The sequence below is a fragment of the Arvicola amphibius genome, chromosome 6 (assembly GCF_903992535.2).
Source record: "Arvicola amphibius chromosome 6, mArvAmp1.2, whole genome shotgun sequence".
Classification (NCBI taxonomy): Eukaryota; Metazoa; Chordata; class Mammalia; order Rodentia; family Cricetidae; genus Arvicola; species Arvicola amphibius.
This window is the reverse complement of record NC_052052.2, coordinates 33,387,036-33,404,773: the sequence shown is the minus strand read 5'-3', so window position 1 is coordinate 33,404,773 and position 17,738 is coordinate 33,387,036. Positions and strand designations below refer to the sequence as shown.

General features: G+C 48.6%; 1 protein-coding gene and 1 non-coding gene across 4 annotated transcripts; one reads left to right on the top strand and one right to left on the bottom strand.

The window, feature by feature from the left end:
* Positions 1-75: 75 nt before the first annotated feature.
* Positions 76-17,507, top strand: Tmem53 (transmembrane protein 53). Of its 3 annotated transcripts, XM_038334618.2 has the most exons (4): positions 494-718; positions 13,467-13,585; positions 13,888-13,945; positions 16,814-17,507. In XM_038334618.2, exon 4 carries the CDS (start codon positions 16,850-16,852, stop codon positions 17,465-17,467), a length of 618 nt encoding a protein of 205 aa, XP_038190546.1. In that variant the 5' UTR covers positions 494-718; positions 13,467-13,585; positions 13,888-13,945; positions 16,814-16,849; the 3' UTR covers positions 17,468-17,507. The 3 variants fall into 3 exon arrangements, with proteins under 3 accessions (XP_038190544.1, XP_038190546.1, XP_038190545.1); XM_038334616.2 differs by lacking the exons at positions 494-718; positions 13,888-13,945 and adding an exon at positions 76-233; XM_038334617.2 differs by lacking the exon at positions 13,888-13,945 and having other exon boundaries at positions 512-718.
* LOC119818101 lies at positions 5,136-5,243 on the bottom strand. Its single transcript, XR_005286014.1, has one exon. It is a non-coding gene; the product is annotated as a U6 spliceosomal RNA (small nuclear RNA).
* Positions 17,508-17,738: the final 231 nt, after the last annotated feature.

Sequence of the window (17,738 nt, the reverse complement as noted above, 5' to 3'; positions counted from 1 at the left end):
CGCGGAGCGACTTGGTGGTTGCTAGGAGGGAGGTCACAGAACGCGGCTCAGGGATTGGGCAGCGCCGGACGGGGGCGGGGGAGTGGGCGTGGCCCAGCGGCGTCTGGCCCAGGCGAGGTGAAACCGCGGGAGTTCCGGCGGGAGGCCCGTGCTGACGGCCCGCACTTTCACCATGGCCTCGGACGAGCTGGATTACAGCATCGAGATCCCGGATCAGCCCTGCTGGAGCCAGAGTATGGACGGGGATTGGGGAGGTAGCCCAGCAGCAACGCCCCGCCTGTCCCACGGCCCCGCCCTCTCGCGGCCCGCCCCCTCAGGGGTCCGCCGGGCTGGATGGAGTTTGCGGGGCGCGCAGAGCCCCGCCCCCTGCGCCCCGCCTCCCCCTCCCCCTCCCGGTCGACTGAGGGTCTTTCTGTTCCACTCTAGGTTCTCAAGGCCCGAGTTCTGCTTCCCTTTGTAGCTGGAGGCCCCTCGAGGTTCACCCTAATTCTTTTGTTTTGGATCGGACTTCCCAATTCTCTCCCCTCATCGCCAGGTGTGGTTAGGCCCACCCTTCATTTTCCAGAGGACATGGAATCCTTGGGGAGCCTCTGGACCCCAGAAAAGTCCGCGGTGCAGCGTGCCTAGTCCTCGGCTTCCCCACAATCCTTGGCAGTGGTTAACAGAACCGTCTGTGACGCCGGCTTGAACTCTGTCGAAATCCTATCTCCTGCTTTTGGTAATTGGATGACCTTTGGTAGACTTTCAATTCCAAATTTCAGTTTTCCCTGTCTGCAAAACTGAGGAAAAATTCCTGGTTGCACACCTGAGATTATTGGTGTAAAGGACTTGGCATAGGTCCTGATGGAAATGAGTTTAGTGGTCGGCATTTGGAATTAACATTGTTTATCCCCTACAGTCATGTTATTAAAAAAGATGTGCGGGAGGCCTCACAAGGTCAGTAGCTTGTAAAGCAGGATAAGTTGTTGGACCAGAGAATGGAATGTTGTCCTTGTTGGAAACTATGGCAGAGGAGGCTCTAAGTACAAGTAGGCCTCAGCTTCTGCTCTCTGGTCTGTTTGGAACAGTGTTTCCAGTCTACTGCCCCTCGATTGTCCAGCTCATCAGAAGCTCATCGTAAAGCCTAGCTTCCCTCTGGTCCTACCGTGTTTCCCTTGCTTGGAGCTTAGGATAGGGCATCAGCCTCTCAGTTCCCAAAGCACAAATGACTAACTCTGTTTGTCCCTAGAGCTGGATCATTGGGCTTGTGATGTGAAAGGACTTTTGACTTCAGCATGAGATGAAGTCGGTTAATATTGCTATCCTTGCAGAACCATTAGCTGCAAAGGGCTGATGCTCCCATCTGCATGGCCAGAAGGACAAGGGTTCTCTCTCTGCCTAGGTGGGTAGAGACAATCTTGGTTTGCATTTCTGCCCTACCTCTTACTAGCTCTCTGGCATTGGCAAGTTTTTATTATTTATTTATTTTGGCAGGACTGGGGGACTGAACCCAGGGCCTGATGCATGGCTAAGGCAAGTTGCTTTACCACTATGCTGTTCTTAGCCCTTGTTAAAATTAGTTACATATTTATTTGTGTGTGCATGCACACCATAGTGTATGTGCACAGGAGAGAGGACAGTTGATTCTGTTTTCTTGCCCTGCGGGGCTGGAGAGCTAACTCAGGTCATGTGGTTTAGCAGTAAGGGTTTTTACCTGCTGGACCATCTCACCAGTCAGCCCTCCTTTTTTTTGACAGTCTCACCCTGTTGTCTAGACTGGCCTTGGACGTACTCAACTGCCCAAATGAGCTTGAAATTACAAATACTGTTTAATCTTTTCTAGGAGCTGGCATTCTAGGCACGTGCCACTGGAACTGGCTTTGGTAGATGATGATGATGATGATGATGATGATGATGATGATGATGATGATGATGATGATGATGATGGAGACCGATTCTCCTGTGCAGTTCTCACTGTTCTGGGACTCATTATTATAGACCAGGCTGGCGTTGAACTTAGAGAGATCTTCCAGGCTTTGCCTCCCAAGCGCTGGGATTAAAGATGCACCCTGCTACTCCCGGCTTTAGCAGATCCTTGAATCTTTCTGAGCCATGTATTTCTTCTGTGTCAGCTAGAAATAATCATAATGATCCCCTGGGACTGTGAAGGTCAACAGGGTCGAGGCTGCATGTGTGTCCCTGGAACTGAATGGCTTCTCCTCCAATGTGCTTTCCCTTGTTGCTTTAGGAGGTTGGGGCTTAGAACTGGAAGACATCCAAGGGGCCATTTACTCTACATCCCACGATAGGACATTGTGTTGTTGGAGGGATGCTTCCTCCCAGGCACCAGGGCCTGCTGGAGATATTGTTAGACAGCACTTCCTGTTCTTCAACACATCAGTCTTCATTTGCTTCTGTCAGCTTGGCGTTTGCTGTGTCACTGCCAAGGGTGAGTTGTTGGTGCCTGAGGGATTCATTAGAGGCACCCTGCAGAGCTGTGTGTTTCTGGAGAGAGGAGATCTGGGAGCAGTGGCTTCACAACTATGGTTACCATCTGGAGAGTAAGTCCTCTTCCTTTCTAAGAGACAACTTCCTTCCTTCCTTGAATCTTTCCTCAAAGAGGAAAAACCTCCAGGGCTTTCATTGTTTCTTCTACTGCCCTCCCTCTCAGTGTACATGACCAGAGCTAAGTTGGAGGTCATGGACTGCTTCCCAAACCCCAACACCAAGACCAGCCTAAAACCCAATACTACCCTTAACCATAAGCCCAATCCAAACCCTGACCATAACCCTAACCCAATACTACCTTTAACGTAACCCCAATCCAAATCCTGACCCTAACCCAAATACAAAACCAGGCTAAACTTCAATACTACCCTTAATAGTAACTCTGAACATAACTGTGACCCTAACCGAAAACAAACACCAACCTAAACACCAATGTTAACATTAACTGTAACCCCAACTCTAGCCCTAACTCTAAATGTAACACCAACACTAACCCTAACCCCAATTGCATTCCTAAACCTAAATCCAACACTAAGTCTAATCCTAACCTAATCTTAATCCTGACCCTAACAACCAAAGGCCTAAACACAATTCAAACCTTAACACTAACTATAGCTCCAACCCTAACCCTAACCATGAGGCAAAACTAACCTTAATCTGAGATCCAAATCTAACACTAAACATATGTCCAACAATACCCTTAACAATTAACCCAAAACCATTAACCCCTAACCAAAACCCAATCCAAACCTAATCTAGCAGCAACCCTAAACGAAACCCTAACCCTAAATCTAAACATGACCCTAGCCTTAACCCATATTCCAGCCAAAACCCTAACACCTAACCCTAAGCCCAATCTAACTCAAAATTTACCTTCAACCCTAACCATAGCCCCAAGTCCAACCTTAACCTGACCCTGATGCTAACCCTAACCCCTAGCCCTAACCCTAATCCTAATAGACAACTTTCCAACATCTTGAACCATCTCTCCAGAATGAAGTATGATGAGGGCTTTCAGTTGTTTCTTCTGTTTATGTCCCAGAGTGCATGCTCCAGAGATAATGTGAGGTCAGGGACTATTTCTCTAACACAAATCTAACCATAAACTTAACCATAGCTACAGCCCAAAAGGAAAACAAATCCTAAGTCAAATCCTAAAGCTAATTCCAAGCCTAAACCCTAACCTTAACGCTTACCCTAATTATAACCCTAGGTTCAAACCTAACCATAACTCCTACCCCCTACACCTGACCCTGATACTCTTAGCCATAACCATAACCCTAACTCTAATTCTAACCCTAAACCTAACACCTAACCCTAATCTCAACCCTAACCCTAGCTTTACTCCTAATCCTAACCCTAACAATAATCCCAAACCTAGCCCCAGCCTCAATCCGAACTCTAATCCCAACCCTAACCATAACTCTAACCTAACCCCAACCAAACCCTAAATCCAATCCTAAAACTAATTCCAACCCTAACCCTAAACTTATACATTACCCTAATCTCAACCCTCACCCTGAACCTATGCCTATGCATTACCTTAACCCTAACCCTAACCCCAACCCTAACCCTCTGTAGAGAGTTCCTCTGCAGGTTGGCCTGGCTGCACGGAATGACTCTCTTCGGAAGGCCCAGGGCAGAGATTGCCCTTCCTTTGTGGTTGCTCTTTAGTGAGGAAGTGTGCAGGATGGCCAGTCATATTTAGTTTCTGGAATTGCCTCACCCTTTCTCCGAATAGGAGGAAATCCAAGCACAGAGCCAAGCACTGCAGTCGTTTGGCAGTTGGTGAACAGCCATTACTAACTGTGTAGAGGTGGGCTAGAGTCATTCAGAGCCCTGGGCTTTGTGGGCCAGTCTGGGCACACTTGGGCCTAATGTGTTAGGTCTTGGATTTGATCTTCCAACAATACACTGACCCTACAAAATTCATAGAAACTTTGAAGACAGGGCTTTCACCCTTTGAGTTACCAGAAGACCTGAAGGCAGCCCCCCAAGGTGACTTAGGGGTTCCAGCCTTCTTTTTTACCTGCCAGTGGCAAGGGTCAAAGAAATGTAGCCATATCTTTTAAACTCAGCAAGTTTTTGCTGGCTCCAGGAAGCAGTGTTGGGCCCCACCATCATGAAGGGCCCGTGTTGAAGGGGTGGAGCTCCCAAAGGGCTGACAGGACCATGGTGGTCAGCAGAAGTGCCAAAGCAAGGGATCAGGAGTCTAAGGGAGGCTTGGCAAGCTTTGGTAGTGAAGTCAAGACCCTCAGGAGGTGGCCAGATGTGAATGCATATGGTGATAATCCTAGCACAGGGGAGGCTGAGGCAGGAGGATTGCCATTCCAAGGTTAGTCTGAGCAAGACCCTGTCTCAAAAGAAAAAAAAGAATGAAAGAGAGGAAAGAAGGAAGAAAGGAGGGAAGGGACAATTAATATTTGTCCTTCTTATCTGTAGGACCCCAAAGATTGCTGCAACCGCCATCTTTTTCCAAAGTGTTTCATTCATTTATTTTAAAAGCGCTGAACACATCTGGGCGACGGTGGCACAGCCTTTGATCCCAGCACTCGGGAGGCAGAGGCAGACGGATCTTCTGAGTCTGAGGCCAGCCTGCTCTACAGAGGGAGTTCAGGACAGCTAGGACTACACAGAGAAACCCAACAAAACAAGCCCTACTGAATGCTTCATATATAGCATGTCATCTTTGCGCAGGGACCACGCTAGTCTTCTCTGTAATTATTCCAGTTTTAGTGTGTTGTTGAAGCACAAATTTTATTTATTTTCAAGTTCTCATGCCTTTTCTTTCATCCGTTAACAAGGGCATTAAAAGCCCTGTATTTGCGGTCCAGGCCCAGTGTGCCCTTCGCAGTTGTCATCCTCTGAGGTTGTCCACGCTCCCCGTCCACATGCCCGCCCTCTGGGACCTCCTTTCCTTGTGTCACCCTGGCAGGAGGGGTATGCTTCATCATGTTTCACAGATGAGGGATGGACGTATGGAGGGTGTGAACTATATTGCTTCAAGGAACCCTTCTCCAGCCTGAGAGCCTTACTCCAGAGCTTGTGAGCGTGAAGACTTTGCCTGGCACGAGGAAGGGCTGCCGGATGCAATGCCACAGAGAGGGCTGTACACAAAGACAGGGTGTCCACCGAAGTATTTTTATTATAGCCTCAAATTGGGAACAACATTATGTTCGATAATGGGAGACTGGTCACCATAAATTATGAAAACATTTTACAGCTGTTCTGCAGCCACTGAAAATAATGGTGTAAAAATATATAAACTGCCAGGGAAGGGTGTTAAAATATATCACTGAGCAAAAACAAGCGGACAGCAAAGGGTGTGATTCTGATTTCTATTTGATATTCATTTTCTATTTTTTCTACAGTGGGCATGCGGCAGAGTAATAATCATTTCTCTTATTGAACACTTTCTTTGAGCCTTCTGTAGTCATGATCTTGCTGAATTCTTTGTAGTGAGTATTACCCCATTTCACAGAGAGAGGAACTGAGGACAAGAGGACTTAGCTCAGGTCTATTCCATAGTCACAGAGTTAAAGATGTGGACTGATGTACAGCTTTCGTGGTGTGGGTTCCTAGATGGAATACAGTTCCACTGTGTTATCTCAGAATCCAAACTTAAAGTCATTCAGATTAAATATAGAAGCAGAGAGACTCTAGAGAGGATTTCTGGGGGAGGAATGGAGGAGGATCATTTTCTAGTTTGCATTTTAAAAGCACGTAGGTTCCTTGTGGTTTGATTCTTGCCTTCCCATTAAAAACAGCCCGTGTCATGTCGGCCCTCTTTGTCTTCTCCACACGCCCCTGGGACACACGCAATCTAATTTATGCCTTAGTTTATGACTTGAACTGCTTGCTGAACAGCAGACATATTTGTAATTCTTGTGTTTCCAGTGTCCCGTTATTCCTTGACAGACGACAGGCTTTCTGGGATTGAGTTATTTTTGTAGCATGCTCAAGTAGTGTTAGGGTAGAAAAGAATTTTTCTTCATTCCCAAGGGCTTCTGGGTGTCCTTAACCGTGCTGGCTTGGCGGCTTTGATGGGACTACCTTCCCTATTGAAGTTCTGAAATGGTTTTATAACTTCCCTTGCAAAATTGATACTCTCTGCTTTGAAATCTTTTTTTGTTTTTGCAGTATCTCAGGGTCTTACCCAGGATAGACAAATTCTGCCTCGGAGCTGCACCACAGCCCCATTGTATTTATTTTATCTATCTATCTATCTATCTATCTATCTATCTATCTATCTATCTATTTTTTAGAAAATGGGTTAAAAACCCATGGAATGAAAGAACTGTAAGCCAGATTACATCTGTAATCCCACACGTAGCGAGGAGAGGCAAGAGAAAAGAAACTGCGTCTAATTTCAGAGAGATTTGCGTTAATATTTGATGTTTTTTGCCATATCTAGAATGGCCGTGTGTACACTTAGATGATCTTTTCCCGTGTATAGAATGGCCATGTGTACATTTAGATATTCTTTTATGATAGTATTTTGCAGCTTACTTTTTCAGTTACCATTTTTTAAAAAATGATATTGAGATATAATTACATACCATAAAGTACATCTTCTTAACATGTACAAGTTATTGTTTTTTAGTGTGTCCACAGTTGTGAAAACATCCATAGGATCCAATTCTAGAAGTTTTTACAGTGGAAAAGTAATCTTGGACTCATTGGTGGTCACTCTCCCCCTTCCTTCCGCCTGTTGACGACCACGGTCTGCCCTCTGTCTCCATGGATTTGCCTATTCTGGAATCATCTGCTATTTTATATGAATGGTGTTTTGAAGGCTCGTCTGCAGAGGCTGGGAGCACTTTAGTCTTCATGACTGAGTAGTATTCCTTTGCACGGCACGTCTACCTTTCACACGGTGTGAATACTGTGAGAATTCACATCCAAGCTTTTGCATGGACCATGGTTTTCAGTTCTTAGGGGTGAATTATTGGGTCACAAGTGACTCAGTGGTTGGTATTTGTGTTTTGAGATAGAGTCTTTTGTCTTAGTTTGGGTTTCTATGGCTGTGGTGAAACACCGTGACCAAAGCAACTTGGGGAGGAAAGGGTTGATGTGACTTAAGCTTCCATATCGCTGTTCATTATTGAAGGAGGTCAGGACAGGAACTCAAACAAGGCAGGGACCTGGAGGCAGGAGCTGATGCAGAGGTCATGGAGGAGAGTTGCTTACCAGCTTACCCCCCATGGCTTGCTCAGCCTGCTTTCTTGTGGAACCCAGGACCACCAGCCCGGAGGTGGCACCACCCACAGTGGGCCAGACCCTCCCCACTAGGAAAATGCTCTACACCTGGATCTTGTGGAGCATTTTCTCAATGGAAGCTCCTTTCTTTTAGTTGACTCTGGCTGTGTCAAGTTGCCATAAGACCAGCCAGGCCAGTAACCTGTGTGTGCCAGGCTGACTTGAAATTTGATTGGCAGCTCAGGTTTTACTTGAATTCACAGGTCCTCTGCATCTACTGCAGAACTGCTGGGTTAAGTACATTTCAGATATGTGAGGAATGGCCAAACTGTTGTCCAAAGTGGTCATATCATTTCCCCGTCCTACCAGGAGTGTAAAGGGCTGGCTTCCCTAGCAGGGTGTGTGACCCTCCGACTTTGGTGATAGCTCTTCTGGTGAGCATAAAGTGATGTTTTGCTGTAGTTTTAGCTTTCGTTCCCCTAATGACTGTGAGGATGAACATCTTTCCATGCATGTTCGTTCGTCACCGTGACGACGAGCTCATGCTGCACCAGCACCGTGTAAAAAGCTGGGGACGGCCACACATGCTCCTGCAGCCTTCATGCAGGGGACCAGGAGAGACAGGACAGTCACTGGGGTTCCCGGCCAGCTTTGCTCCAGGCTGGGTGAGAGGCCCTACCCCAGAGAATAGGGTAGAGAGTTACAGAGCAGGATAGTTCACGTCCTCCTCCGGCTTCTGTATGTGTGTATGGGTGCCCATGCCCATACAAGGGTGCACACCACACATATGTATACCATACTCATTTATATACATGTGTATTCTCTCTCTCTGCTCCCACACACACAATGGACACACACACACACACACACACACACTCACACCTGGGTATTTGTTTTGGTTTAGGCTGTAAGAGTTTTAAGTATATTATGAATGCAAGTACCATATCAGAGGTGAATCTTTCTGTCTTTCCCTCATCCCGCCCCTCCCCCTTTCTTTCTTTCTGAAGGTGTACTTTAAAGTATAAAAGTTGGCCCTGGAGAGATGGCTTATAGGTTAAGGGCACCTGTTGTCTTCTCAGAAGCCTCGGGTTCTGTATCTATCATCCATCTGGAGGCTCATAGCCACCTAAATCTAGTGCCAGGGTGTCCAGCACCTTCTTCTGGCCTCAGTAGGCACCAGGCACACACACAATGCACCATACATACATACAGGCAAAACATTTACCTAGGTAAAATAAAAATCATAAAGAGTACAAACATTGGAATCTTAGCTTATCTGTGGTGTTTGTTCTCTGTGATGTTGGCATCATGCCCAAAACTATTGCTCAGCCAAGATCCCAAGATGTTCTCCTTTCTGACAGGATGGAGTTTGTGTGTGTCTCTGCCTACATGTTTATCCATGCACCACGTGCATGCCTGGTGCCCACAGTGGTCATAAGAGGGAACATTGGGTCCCCTGGAATGGAGTTACAGATGATTGTGAGCTGCCATGTGGGTGCTGGGAATTGAACCCAGGTCCTCTGGAGGAGCAGTCAGTGCTCTTAACCACTGAGCATCTCTCCAGCCCCTCGTTTTAATTCTTACGCTGATGTTTGTGACCTACTGAAACTTCATGTGTTTCAAAAATGATTATGAATCTGTTTTCTTTTTCTTGCTGTGTAGGTCAGGCTGGCCTAGAGCTCTCAACCTCCAGAGTGCTAGGATTAGAAGTGTGTGACACCACTCCACGCCTGTGACTGTCTCCCTTTCATTTCCTTCTCCTATTCCTTTTTGTTTGTTTCTTTTCATTTTCTGAGACAGGGTTTCTCTGTGTAACAGCCCCGACTGTCCTGGAACTTGCTTTATAGACCAGGCTGGCCTCGAACTCATAGAAATCCCCTTGTCTCTGCCTCCTGAGTGCTGGAACTAATGTGGTACCCCACGCCCACCTGGCCTCCCCCCACCTTGTTTCCCTCCTCTGCCACCTCTTGCCTTACCATAGCAGCCTAGCTTCTCCAGCAAACACTGCCAGTGCACTAGAAGGAGAGCATGGTGTTGGGTGCACCCCACTAGTCTCATGGTTGGGATGGGGGTGTGATACTCGTATAGCTGCTGAGCTTCTGTGCAGGCCAACCATGGTTCTGTCCACTGGGCGTGTGGTGACAAATGTGGTAGATGTCACTTCCTGCATTGCAGAGTCTGCTGCTTAAGGGGAGAGTGACAGACACTAAACACGTGTGTGAGTCTACAGTAAGCAGTAACAGATTGGGTCGTGCCACTTCCCCACCCCAGAACTTTTACTCACTCCTTACTGCTATGGTATAAAGCCCCAAATCAGTGGAATTAGACCCAGTCCCACTCTTTGCTGCCCTTCTGCCCATTGCTCTCTGTCCTCCAGGGTCCCAGCTCCAGGGCTGCTTACTGTGGCCAAGATGGCTTATCACAGCCCTGCCCTGCCCATGCCCTCTGTCTACCCTGCATGCCCCCACTGGACCTTTGAGGCATGACTTCTTTAGGTAGACTTTCCTTGGCCACTATCACTCTCCCAGCCAGATTTTAAAGGTTGCTTTTATAGAATGTCCATGTATAGGATCTAAAGGGACAGCTATGGGTAAAGCCTACTGCGAAAATGCTTGCCTATTGTGCGCATGGCACTGGGTTCCACTTATGAACTGCAGAAGGGCAGTGTGCACTCCCAGCAGCCGGTGAAGAGCATATTGGGTACAGATGCTGGTGTGCACAGAGACTGGTTCTCGGGAAGGAGTGCTTAGGCTCTGGGAGTGGGCAGGATGTCCGGGCACTGGTGTCTTCACAGATCTCTCCCCAGAGCTGAGTCCTAGGTCCCAGTGTGGAAGGATAGTTTGTAAGCCCTGCAGAGCCTGCTCAAGTCTCTGTTTAGAAATGCTCGTCCTGTGTTTGTGTGGGGCTGCATGGTCGTGTGGCCACCAGTGGATATGAAATCCAGTGGCTTCACTTCAGAGGTCCATCCCATGGGTTAACCCAGGAGCCTACAGCTGCCTGAGCTTCAGTGGTGGGCAAGGCTGGGCTGGTCCCCACCCACATAGTGCAGATCCTGAGGTGCTGCCCTGGCAGAAGGTAGAGGGGCACAGGGATAAGAAAAGCTGTGATTGTTTGGAGCCACCTGGGTTAGTAGAGCCTGAAAGGGATAGCGTGTGTCCGCAAGGGGCTGAGGGTCTGGCAGCTTCTGTTCCATCTGGCCTAGAGCCCCGTGGGTGCGGGCAGTTAATCTCTGAAGGCCAGAGTCGCTGCTCCTCAAGAGCAGGAACATTGAACAGTTCAATCACATTAATTTCCACAGGAAATTGTTGTCTTCCTTTTGTCCAAAGGTTAGTGATTTATATTTACCGTCTTTGTAACTAGCCTTGAAATTTAGTGTTGCCAGGTCACCACTAGCATCAATAAATTTCAGGTGTCAGCTGAGCATAGCCAAGTGGCTTGCTCAGTCCTTGGAAGGGTACGTGCCAGCCCCTTGTAGAGGTCGGCTGTCTAGCTACAGACAGTCCTTGTGCAAATGCCCCGCAGAGGGGTGGCATTCACCAGAGGGGGTGGCACTCACCTTGCAGGGAAAATGAGGTAGGTGGGACATGATTTGGGGGAGGCTCTTCAGACAGGCATGGTGCAGGCAGCTTGTGCTCCTAAGACTATCACTGAAGGAGACATGCTTCCAGCTGTGGCTGGAGCTAACCCTGGCGGTGCTCAGGGTGGGTAGCAGGAACTACACAGCATACCTGCATCATGGTGTTATAGAGGCTAAACTTGCATGAACACAGGGTCTTTTTCTATAAAGAGACAGCAATAGTTAAGGCTTTGCGAGCCGCCGATGTCTTTTGTGGTTACTCCTCGGGGCTGCTTCTGTCTGAAGGTAGCCGTAGACAATAGATAAATTGGGTAAGAATGGCTATGTTTCAACGTAACTTATTTATTTATTTACTTATTATTTATTTTTAGGCAGGGTCTTGTGTTGCAAAGACTCATCTCAAACTCACTATGTAGGCAAAGGTGACCTTGAACTTCTAATCCCCCTGATTCACTCCCCAAGTGCTGAGGTATCAGGCATGTATTGCCATGCAGGGTTTAAGGTTTTGGGGATTGAAACCACAGCTTTACACGTTAGGCTGGCATTCTGCTAAATGAGTTACATCTCCAGACCCTAACAAAACTGTGTGTGTGCCCCTGCACACATGCTCAGGTGATGGAGATTTAACCCACAGTTTGATTTATGCCAGGCAAGCTGTCTGATACTGATCTACAGTTTCAGACACCACATGAGACTTTTTGTAAATTTATAGATTTATGTGTTTGTTTGTCTGCTTGCTTATTTGTTTTTGAGACAGGATTTTTCTGTGTAGCCCTGGCTATCCTGGAACTTGCTTTGTAGACCAGGCTGGCCTTGAACTCACAGAGATCCACCTATCTCTGCCTTCCCAGTGCTGGAATTAAATGCACGTGCCGCCGCCACCACCTGCTATTTATTTATTTTTAGATTGGGTATCTCTAAGTAGCTTTGACTGTCCTGGAACTCTCTATGTAGACCAGGCTAGCCTCAAATCCCAAAGATCCATGTGCTTGTTTCTTGAGTTCTGGGATTAAAGACATGTGCCACCATACCCAGCTATATACATAGAAATTTAAACTTTGCATAATTTTTATTGTGTTTTTTTTTTTAAAGACTGTGCTTTCATATGAAGCCCAGGCAGCTCTCTACCTGTCAGTCCTCCTGCCTCGGCTTCCTGTGTGCTAAATTGTAGGTATGTGTCACCACACTGATTATTTTTCCTCACTATTTAAAAATGTAAAAGTGTGGGTGCCTGGCATAGTGGTGCATGCGTTTAATCTCAGGAGGGAAAAGCACATGGATCTCTGTGAGTTCGAGGCCAGTCTGATCTACATAGAAATAAAAGCCTGGGCTTGGGGTACTCAGTGGTAGACTACTGTGGAGCCCTCAGCTTGATCCCCAGCAATGTAAAACAGAAGACAAACAAAACAAATAAACCATTTTTGGAGCTGGGAAGGTGGCTCATGGGTAAAGTGGCTGCAGTTTAAATCTGCGTTCATATCCCCAGTACCACTGTCAAACTGGACAGGGCAGCACGCATCTGTGACCCCAGTGTTGAGACAAGTGGATCCTGGAGCTCATCGGCTGGCCAGCCTGGATGAATCGATGAGCTCTGAGTTCACTGAAAGACTGTCTCCACAAACAAGGTGGAGAGGGATTGAGAAAGATCCCCAGTGACCTCTAGCATCCACAGTGCACGCACACACCACATGGACAAGTTCATATGCTACACAGACACACCCTTTTAGCTCGTGGACCGTAGAAAACAGTGGGTTGGCGAGATGGCTCCATGGGCTAAGGCATTTGCTGCCAAGTCTAATGACTGGAGTTCGATCCCCAGGACCCACATGGAGGAAGGAGAACCAACTCCGAAGGTTATTCTCTGACCCCAACCACTCACACCTTGGACACAGTGCCCTTTCCACACAAAGATATAAATGTAGTCTTTGAAAATGAAAGAAATCAGTCTGATTTAGCCCCTAGGTCATTCGTGGTTCCCTGGGATGGGAGGTGATGTTGTCTGGAAAGGGCAGCCACTTCATTTTTGTTGGATTTGAGTTACTGAAATGTGTTATCCTCGTGTGGGTTTCTCCGGTGATGCTATGGTGCTTCGACAGAGGTCTATGAAAAGGCACTTGGCCAGAAGCCACGTAGAGACTGGGCCACCTGTTGGTCAGAACCCCAATCCTGCCTGTGGTATTGACACTCCCCATTTGTGTTTCAGGGACCCCCAGCCAAGGTGGGAAGGAGGCCAGGAAGCAGCTGCCTGTGGTGATTCTCTTGGGCTGGGGTGGCTGCAGGGACAAGAATCTGGCCAAGTATAGTGCCATCTACCACAAAAGGGTGAGTACTTGGGCCAGTGCTTGCCCAGGATGTGGGCCTCTGCTACTCTTGGATGCTTTGTGGGGAACTTTAAGCTTGGTGGCTTCCCCTCTGGGCTAGAGCAAAGGTTGGCCACCCTAGAGTAGTGCTGAAAGCCCGTGAGGAAGACAGCAGACTCTGGGCTTCGGCAGGATGACACCATGCCCTCATGCTGCTGCTCCAGTCCCTGACCTGTTTCTCCTTCCCCCAAGGCCTTGATGTATTCCCTGGTTGTAGCATAAGCTCACACCCCACATCCCTGACCATGCCTCTTTGAATGGCAGGTGCCAGGGCAGGGTGCACCAGACTTGGTTTCCTAGGACGTCTTCCCTTTCTGACCAGGTGAGCTTAGGACTGACAGTGCCTTCCCTTTCCTTTCCCTTTCTTGGGGTCAGAGGGCCTCAGAGAAGAGTCATGCTTCTTAGACCTCTCTAAAATTTGGATGTGGAGGTTGTGTTAGCCAGCAAGAGCCCCAGGAGGGCCTGGGGGCAGTGTGGAAAACCCCCTTTTACATGTATAGCCAGATCTCCTCGCCAGATCTCCGCAAAGTAGCCTTCAGAGGGGTACAAATCAAGGAAACAAAGTGTATGTGTTTAGAGGCGATGCCAGGGCATGGTCCACAGAGGATTAAGTGAGACTGTGAACTAGGTTTGCCATTAAGAAAGCCCATTGCTGACCGGGTGGTGGTGGCGCACGCCTTTAAGCCCAGCCTTTGGGAGGCAGAGGCAGGCGGATCTCTGAGTCCACCTTGGTCTACAGAGTGAGTTCCAGGACAACCAAGGCTATAAAGAGAACTTGCCTTGAAAAACCACACCCACACCCAGAGAGAGAGAGAGAGAGAGAGAGAGAGAGAGAGAGAGAGAGAGAGAGAGAGCCCTTTCCTGCAGAGTGTGCGGAGGGACGATCGGAAGTGCTGGCCCTGGAAGTCAGTAGTGTGAAGGGGGTTTTGGTGACTGGGTGCAGAGGAGTCTGGGGCCGAGCTCATAGGAAGAAGAATGGTAGGTTACGGTGGATCAGAAGTAGGATTAGGAGGCATAGGATCATGCCAGGGTCCAGGCTGGGGCTCTTTCTGAGTAAAGAGTTGTGGTTTTGAGACAGGAACATAAAAGAGAGTTCATAGGTTCTAGGGTGATGGGACATAGCAGGAGGAGTTTAGGGAAGCCATGAGGAACCCAGACTTAATGAAGAAACTTCTACAGGGAAAGGGGAGCGGATGGCCGCGAAAACCCTAGAGGGCGTGCAGGGGCGGCAGACAGAGAGTCTTCGGGAAGGTGGGTGGCCTTTGCAGAGAGTGAGGCCATTATGTGGGCAGAAGGTGTGAGGAAGAAAGTGGGTGAAGGGTCCCAGGGGAGACAGGAGCCGAGGTGGCAGGGACAGCCTCAGAAAGGAAAGGCTGCCTTTACCCCTGGCAAAGAGAAGATGGTGCGAAAAAGTTTTGCAGTCTAAAACTCCCAATTTTTTTTTGAAACATCACCTTATTTTCTACCACCCAGAGACTGCCTCAGCTTACCCTGTAAGGGGTGCACCCGTCTAGGTTTTCTCTGTTTGTCGTTTATCTCAGTAGGATATAGTTACTGTGTGCGGTCTGCTTTCCTTTAGACCATGTGCTCTGTCTAGTCCTGTTAGTAACTTCTCGTTGCGTCCCATCTCCAGTCCCTGTCTGGATGCCCAAGAAGCAGGTTCTTGAAGTTTCTCAGGCAGCTGATTCATCCAACCCCAGAGCCCAGTCCGGGGCCAAACACTGCAGTTAATGCTTGTGTTCCTTAACTCTGTATTCCCCTTGTGATTTGATTTGGTTCACCGAAGACTGGGCTGTAAGGGAATATTTGTAAGAGTGTGTAACTCAGCTGCTGCTGGGGAAGAGCCTCTGTCAGGCATAGCCATTTGGGAGTGTGGGTGGTCTTCCGCAGCCCCCTGGAAGCCCATCAGAGAACTGTGCCCACACCCTTCTCCCCTTGTTATTTCTGTGAGGATTCACTTTGTGCCAGGTGACATTTTTGTCACTTGAGATACATTTTTTTTTTCATTTAACTTCTACCATAACCTTTTGAGGTGGGTGTCATCCCAATTATAGATGGGGACCCATACAGAGAAAGAGGAAGTAAATTACTCTTTGACCAGACAGTTAATAAGTGGCAGGGCCAAGAATTAAGCACAGACCTGCCAGACCCCAGAGCCTGCCCAACTAAGATGCCCCTGACAGAGAGGCTCCTTGTCGCTAGAACAAATTAATAAGGGGTTAAGGCCCAGACAGGGTAGCGTCTGGTGCCTTTTCCAACTGGCCTTCAAGGGGTCCTGCCAGTAAGAGTATGGAAGCTGAAAGTGAGCTTGGGCCTAGATTTTTGGATTTAAGAGCAACAATGTTCTCTGGATTTAGAATTTCTTTCATTGTTTTGTTTCTGTTTCCCTCCCTCCCTTCTTCTCTCCCTCCCTCCTTTCCTCCCTTTCTGGTTTGGAATTTTAAGGTGAGTGTGAGGAATGATCCTAAGTCCAGGAACCAGCTATAATTAAAGGTCAGATCCCCAAAACCAGACAGTGTGGCCTCATGTTTTCAGGGCACCGCAGCAGGGAAGGGGACAGGACTGCTAAGCAGATCTGGCTCAGAAGCGCCCTCTGGTGGCTAAGGCTGGGGCCTGCATGCCGTCCCTCTGTCTCATGGGGGTGCAAAATAGCAGCAACATGCTGTCTCCAAGACCCAAGGCCTTAACTATGGAAGGTGTGGGGCAGGAGGACAGCCATAGAAGGAACTGCAGTGAAGAGACTCTTCTAATTGGATCAGATGTCTCCAAAACATGCTGTCAGCATCAGGCGTCAAATCCCATCCCAGGCTGAGGCGGCATGAACAGCATGAAGCAGGGTATTGGAAAAGAAGCCTTGAGCACGCCTTGAATTCCAGCACTGGGGAGGCAGAGGCAGGCAGATCTCTGTGAGTTCGAGGCCAGCCTGGTTTATAGAGCGAGTTCTAGGACAGCCAGGCTACACAGAGAAACCCTTATCTCAAAAACAAAACAAAACAACAAAAACTAGCAAATAAACACCACCACCACCGACAAAACAAAACAGGCCTTGAGTGTGCTTCCACTCCTGGGCCTGCAGCTGATGAGCTAGCTACGACAGAGCTGTGGAATTAGAGCTGCTGGCTTCTGACTAAACTGTGTCCACCACCCCACCGTCTCCCTGGGACTGACCTGGTCCCTCTCGTCTCTCCAGGGTTGCATTGTGATCCGATACACGGCCCCCTGGCACATGGTCTTCTTCTCTGAGTCCTTGGGCATCCCCTCACTTCGTGCAATGGCCCAGAAGCTGCTCGAGCTCCTCTTTGACTACGAGATTGAGAGGGAACCGCTGCTCTTCCATGTCTTCAGCAACGCTGGCGTCATGCTCTACCGCTACGTGCTGGAGCTCCTACAGACCCATCGGCGCTTCAGCCACCTGCATGTGGTGGGCACCATCTTTGACAGTGGTCCTGGTGACAGCAACCTAGTAGGGGCCCTGAGGGCCCTGGCAACCATCCTGGAGCGCTGGCCTGCTGTGCTGCGCCTGTTGCTCCTGGTGGCTTTTGCCGTGGTGATAGTCCTGTTCCACTTCCTGCTTGCTCCGTTCACGGCCCTCTTCCACACCCACTTCTATGACCGGCTGCAGGACTCGGGCTCCCACTGGCCTGAGCTCTACCTCTACTCCAAAGCTGATGCAGTGGTCTCAGCCAGAGACGTAGAACGCATGGTAGCAGCACGCCTGGCTCAACAGGTCCTGGTGCGCTCGGTAGACTTTGTGTCATCCGCACATGTCAGTCACCTCCGTGACTATCCTACTTACTATACAAGTCTGTGTGTCGACTTCATGCAAAACTGTGTCCAGTGCTGAGGTTCTGCTCCAGAAATAAATGTCGGGCACCTCCCTTCAACCTGCATCTGTCCTGGGGGCTGCCATGGCTGTTCCCACAGACCTTGGGGTGGGAGTGCCAGGGCAAGTTTCTGTGGGGCAGCCTTGCATTTGGACAAATGCAGTGTTTTTATGGTGTTTGAGCTGGAAAAGGTTAACAGTGTGTGTGTTGGGTGAATGGCTTAGGCTATTCAGAGTTGTTTTGGAAAGGGGGGGGCTGAGGCGATAGTTGTAAAGTGCTGGCTGTACAGTC